At 37.2% G+C, this 5,935-nt stretch overlaps 1 protein-coding gene across 1 annotated transcript; it reads left to right on the top strand.

The window, feature by feature from the left end:
• Nucleotides 1-1,156: 1,156 nt before the first annotated feature.
• LOC122004643 (transcription factor PIF1-like) lies at nucleotides 1,157-2,970 on the top strand. The gene is made up of 7 exons (XM_042559496.1): nucleotides 1,157-1,254; nucleotides 1,323-2,010; nucleotides 2,109-2,183; nucleotides 2,263-2,328; nucleotides 2,413-2,478; nucleotides 2,554-2,839; nucleotides 2,903-2,970. Exons 1-7 carry the CDS (start codon nucleotides 1,157-1,159, stop codon nucleotides 2,968-2,970), a joined length of 1,347 nt encoding a protein of 448 aa, XP_042415430.1.
• Nucleotides 2,971-5,935: the final 2,965 nt, after the last annotated feature.

The following is a 5,935-nucleotide window of genomic DNA, read 5'->3' as shown; positions in this document are numbered from 1 at the left end:
GAACATTGTCAACTACAATCTTTTAGCAAGATCGTTACATCTCATTCTGCAAGAAAGATCATTACATGTGTGCATTAAAGTAGAAAAACTCCTGTTCTTCTTCAATTCAAGATGCAAATAGAATGAACTGAAACATATGGATTCAATTTCAGTTTGCTGCAAGTTTGTGGGATGCTGCTATTATAGGGATCTGGTGCAATTTCCTAACTGCTATTTATGTTGGTGAGAACTGAAAATTCTTGTGTTTCTTTTTCAGATGAAACTTTGGCTCAAGTTTATCGAGAATTACGTGATTATACAACTTAGTGATCGATGTATGCAGGATTTGTATGTGCTCACACTACCAATTGTATATGAGAAGTATGAAGATGAAACTTCTTGTATAGCCTCTTTGGACAAGTCCAGAACCACTACAGCAAACTGAATATGAGTGTGCTGAGCAAACTTTCCAGGGGCAATGCCAAACCGAAGAAGAACAAGTTCATTTCAATTCACCTACTACCCATTTCAATATCGATCATTAGTTTGTCTCGAGTATTTAAGATTGACTCCATGAATCTTATCCCTCAAACTCCATGCTAAACTAAGTCAACAACACTGTTTTATCACTATGAATCTGGTACCCATTCACTCGAAGAAGGTAGATAAAAAACAGCTTTGCACAAACACGTTGACAATGTAAAAGGAGTGGTCTCAACGATTACTTATCTGGATCCATTGATTAAGTGAATTTTATTCCAACATGAAGCTCTACCACAAGACAATATAACATCCAATGAATGTGGTGCCACTTATTACAGTCTGGTTTATGTATATTTTAAACATCAAGCTCTTAAAATTTTGTGAGTCCTTCCAATCTTATCTTTTTAGGCCCTCTCTTTCAAAGGGTAAGACCCACCCACACATGCCCTGCAAAAGAGCACATGACAAAGTTTCTGCACAATAAGTGTGACATGCCCACTTTGTTCATCTCCATGACACTGTTCTTCCATGATATTGCATCTTTAAAATGCAGACAGTGCTGTGTGCTAAGCCTTTGTCATTCCATCAGTTCCAAGTGGAAGAGGAAAGGTGTGTTTTTTTTTTCCATTTTTGTATTTTTTTTTCTTCTTTTTAAGTTAAAAAATCTTCTCGAAATGTTTCAGTATCTGAAGCAATGAGCCAGTTTGTTCCTGATTGGAATTTAGAAGATGGCTTCACAAATAGTGAGGATGTTCATATTCTTCCAATGACAAGTCAAAAGAACCCAATGGGGTTAGTACCTACTTTCTCTCTTCCCTTTTTGAAGTTTGTAAATACAACTTTGATCAGTATTCCTGTAGGCGAGACAGCGAGATCGCAGAGTTGCTATGGCGAGATGGGCATATGGTTGTGGGTAGCCAAACTGATCAGGAAGGTTCTGGTAGAGGTAGTGAGTTTCAAGTGATACGACGACATGAGCTATCCACCAGCTTGATTCAGGATGAAGAAACTGCATCGTGGATTCAAAACTCTCTTGATCATTCGATGGGAAAAGAATTCTGTTCGGAGTTCTTTTCTGAAATGGCAGGTAGCAACTCAAAAAGCTTAGACAAGTTGAATAGCAATGCCATCGTTGGGAATGCAAGATGTGTAACTGCCAACGGTTTTGAATTCACCTCCTACAAGCAACAAGATTTGAAACGATCAGTTTCCCGCGTAGAAAATTGTAATGCTCTAAACTTCTTACATTTTTCGAAGTCATTGAGAGGCAAATCGGATGAGGAAGGATCTAGTGGCTCGACTAAGGTCCAGCGAGACGAGTCTTCGACCCCAATGATGAAAATTGGATCAAGCATTCATGGAAGTAATCAAATTCCCAACGATGTCATCGGTAATCAATGCAAGCAAAAACAAGCAAGTGAAACTGCTATTCTTTCAACATTACCGACTTCGGTTTTTAGTACTAGAAGCATAGGAGTCCAGGGTGAAAGTCATCCATGCCTAAAGAGGAAGCAAAGGGATACTGATTATTCAAAAGATCAAAGTGAGGTAAACCTAAGTTGTTTTGTTCTTTCCTCCATTTACCTTGTGGCAAACAACTTAAACTAATCACTTTTCCTATCTTTTTTCGATCTTTATGTTTGCAGGAGACAGAGGAGTCACTGAATGCAAAGAAGCAAAGCAGAAACCGCGCAGCTGAAGTCCACAATCTATCTGAGAGGGTAAGCATTATCGAGATCGTTGTGTTCATTTGTGCTTTTGCTTGTACCATCCTCAACATTACATCGTTGTCTAACGCAGAGAAGACGAGAGAGGATAAACGAAAGAATGAAGGCACTCCAAGAACTACTACCTCATTGCAATAAAGTAATTAAACATTCATTTATAGTTCTTCATACAGATCTAATTGTTTCATTTTATCAAATCTTACCAATTCTCCTATCTTCCCAGACAGACAAAGCATCAATGCTTGAAGAGGCAATTGAATACTTGAAGTCACTCCAACTGCAAGTGCAGGTCTAGAAATAAATATCAGCATTTATCGAAAATTTTGACTACTTACATGATAATTCTTTGATCGAAATATTGCAGATGATGTGGATGGGAAGTGGCATGGCACAGATGATGTTTCCCGGCGAGCAACAATATATTTCCGGCATGGAGATGGGGATGGGGATGGCTCATGCTTCAGTTCCTTCAATGCATCATGCAGTTCATCTACCAAGTCTTCCAGTTGTTGGTCATCAATCTGTAAACCAGGCATTTTTATGTCCTACTGCATCTTTTCATGCAGTAAATCTCGGAGACACAACACAAAGTGCCCATTTGCAGGGATCGCAGGTCTCATTCGATGGCTTTCGATTGCATTCGCAGGCTCGTACCTCTTCATCACCTCTTTGGATTCTTTGCTGATAGAGAACTGAAACATAATCTAATGCAGGAGATGAATCTGTATGCCTTTGGATCGAAGGTGGAGCAGGAGAATCCGCGAACAACAGCACCGAGTAGTCGCATTGATCGATCCACCTTGTGCTGACAAACATCATTGCCAGAAGAATTCTGATCACAGTGCACCTAGTAATATATCTGCAAGAATGTATTCTGAGAGATTGCTGTGCTGTTCAAGATCAATGGCTTCAAATTTAGTCATTCTTCCACAGAATCTGAATCAGAGAGAAAAACCTCAATATTTATTATGTCATTGCTGTTCAATAAATACTAATCATTTATTATGTATATGCTAACAAAATGAGTAAATTCGAGATCATTTTGTTAAGCTTCAAATTGATCCATGTTCTATACCATCTGTGAAATCCTAGCTGTCTCATTTGTTAGATTCTCGTATCACTTCTCTTTGATAAGAATGGTGAAGTAGATCTTGTTAGGTCGTCCCTAACAGAGACCGATTCAATCCTTTTTCAGATAGAAGGCCATATCAAGCTTATTTAGTGTTCTACCTATTGAACCAACTACAAACTTGATTCCATCAAACAAACAAGTGGAACCCCGGTTTCCGGTGTGCATCCTTTGAACCAACCGAACTGATAAAATTGCATCTAATTTGGCTAGCTTAAATTGGTGGGGCTAACTACACAGAGACAGCTTAAAAGGACCCCACAGAGAATCTTATCTCACCATATCTGCACTTTAACAAAATCCTGGCAACTAAACAACAATTTATGATTGCCCTTCTTGTCTTCTTTTGTTCATATTGGAAGCTGGAAAGGGACTGATCAAAGAGTTAGGGCCTGCAAAGAACATGGTCACTGCAGATACCTAATAATTTCCAATAAGTTGAATCCAAATGATTGATTACGAAAATAATTCACTGTTTCTACATTATATTTTTATTATACAACAATAATGTCCAAAAATTTCCTGCCAGATTTTATTTTGAAGAATGGAAAGTGGAAAAAAAATACAAGGAAACAAAACAAGTTCTGATGGATTAGGTTTTCTATTCTTTGTTGGGTATCTAATTTAAAAAAGTATTCCTTTAAATAATTTGATCTGCTCAATTCATTTGATCTATGCTCAATCAACTGTACATATTCAAAATATAAATTACTATGATAGTTATGAAGAATAACAAAAAATGTACTTTAAGAATAGAACAAAGTAGAAATAAATAGTTTTTAGAATGAAGTAAAGAATAGGTAAGAAAGATGATTAAAGAATAATTCTATGGAAAATGGTATTTCAAATTTAGTTTTCAACAGAGTCTAGTAATCCTTACTTTGCAGGAATATATAGCATAGTTTTTAAACTCGATCGAACCAGTTAGTCTGACGCAAAAATGGACCATGTTTCGATCTAGTCCAATTGACCATAATAAGAAAACCAATTGAGCTATTGTTTTTTACATCAATTGACCTGTTCGATACTACACGTTTTACATTAAAAAAAAAATAGCATTAAAAGTCATAGTTAAGAAGTAATTGCATATTGACAGAAAAATTGCTGACTCTCTGATACATAGTGAAACTAGTTGACAAGTGAATATGGAGTTTGGAGTTCAACTGAGGAAATGAGATTGCATAAATAAATCATAGTTGAACAAGAACTAAAGGATCCAAACTTGTCGATTACAATCCAAATGCATAGTGATATGGGTTGTAATGATCAGATCCAAAAGATGATATGACGGTTAAAGTCAAGATGATATGATGGTCAAAATCAAAAGAAGGGAGCATTTCTCACCTAACTTGATTGTTCGCCCAGCGTCAAGGCTTTCAGGTCCAACCTGATCGAATTGCAAGCCGTTCGGGAGAAAGCCGACTGACCCTTAAGCCGGTCAAACATAAGGGGTTAGGGGCTTTACTCTTGAACTAAAAAGATAGTATGTCCGGTTTTATAAGTCGGTCGAAATGTCCAACACACCTCACAATTGACTAGCCATATGTATAGTCAGAATATGGGTCAGCCTCCCCAAGGCTCATAAATCTCTCTTTGCATGTCCTGCTAGATAAAAGGACGGCCGGACTTGAGGCACTTATCATCACAATCTCTCTATGCATGCTCGACCAGATAAAGGTTCGACTGGGCCTAAGACACTTGACTTCATAATTGATTCCCGAATGAATTTCCAGCACACACAGTTCATCATATGGTTTCCAAACCGATCGCTGATACTATGCATAACATAACTGAGCAGCTTAATGCAGACAAACATAAAGACTGCCGACCTTATGGGTCGGCCAAGATATACTTAGCTGACAAACAGATCGTTAATACTATATAGAACATAATTGAGCAACTTAAGATAAGGACAGACATAAAGACGGTCGACCTTATGGGTTGGTCGAAATATACTCAGCCGACAACATGAGCAGAGAATCTAACAACCTGTCAGAATAACAATCACATATCAGAGAATATTCTACTGGAACCTTCTTCAAGGATTATTGTGTTTTCCATTAACCGACCACTTATAACAACATATTCTTTCAATGACCTCAGCTACAATATAAGTTATAAACGACAAAAGAGGTATACATATAAGTAAATGGAAGATTCCTTGGACAATTATTGCACATTGCCTAGGTTCTACACTTTCCATTACCCAACAAACTCTGACATCACTAGCCACCTCATTATTGAGGAGGTCATGAGAGGTGGTATATAAAGGGGGTCCGCTTTGTTGGCAAAATACATTCTCTAAACATCGAAAATTTATTCTCGCATGCACGTTCTTTACTGTTTTTCATTCACCCCAGGGCCGGCTCAAGGCATAGGCCATTAAGGCCTATGCCTAGGGCCCTAATTTTATTGGGGCCCATTGATTAATTAATTAAAGATATTGAAAAAATTAAATTAGCATCATTAATATTAATTAATTATAAATGTCACACCTTGTCAATTAATTCATTATCGATTCCACTTCCTATTTATACCTTGTACTTATTTTTATTTCCTCATTAATTGCCTACCATAATTTTATATGAGATTTTATTCTGTCTTAAATATAATTCAT

This window comes from Zingiber officinale, chromosome 7B (genome assembly GCF_018446385.1).
Source record: "Zingiber officinale cultivar Zhangliang chromosome 7B, Zo_v1.1, whole genome shotgun sequence".
Taxonomy (NCBI): Eukaryota; Viridiplantae; Streptophyta; class Magnoliopsida; order Zingiberales; family Zingiberaceae; genus Zingiber; species Zingiber officinale.
Note: the sequence above shows the minus strand (reverse complement) of the source record. Positions and strands in the feature narration are given on the sequence as shown.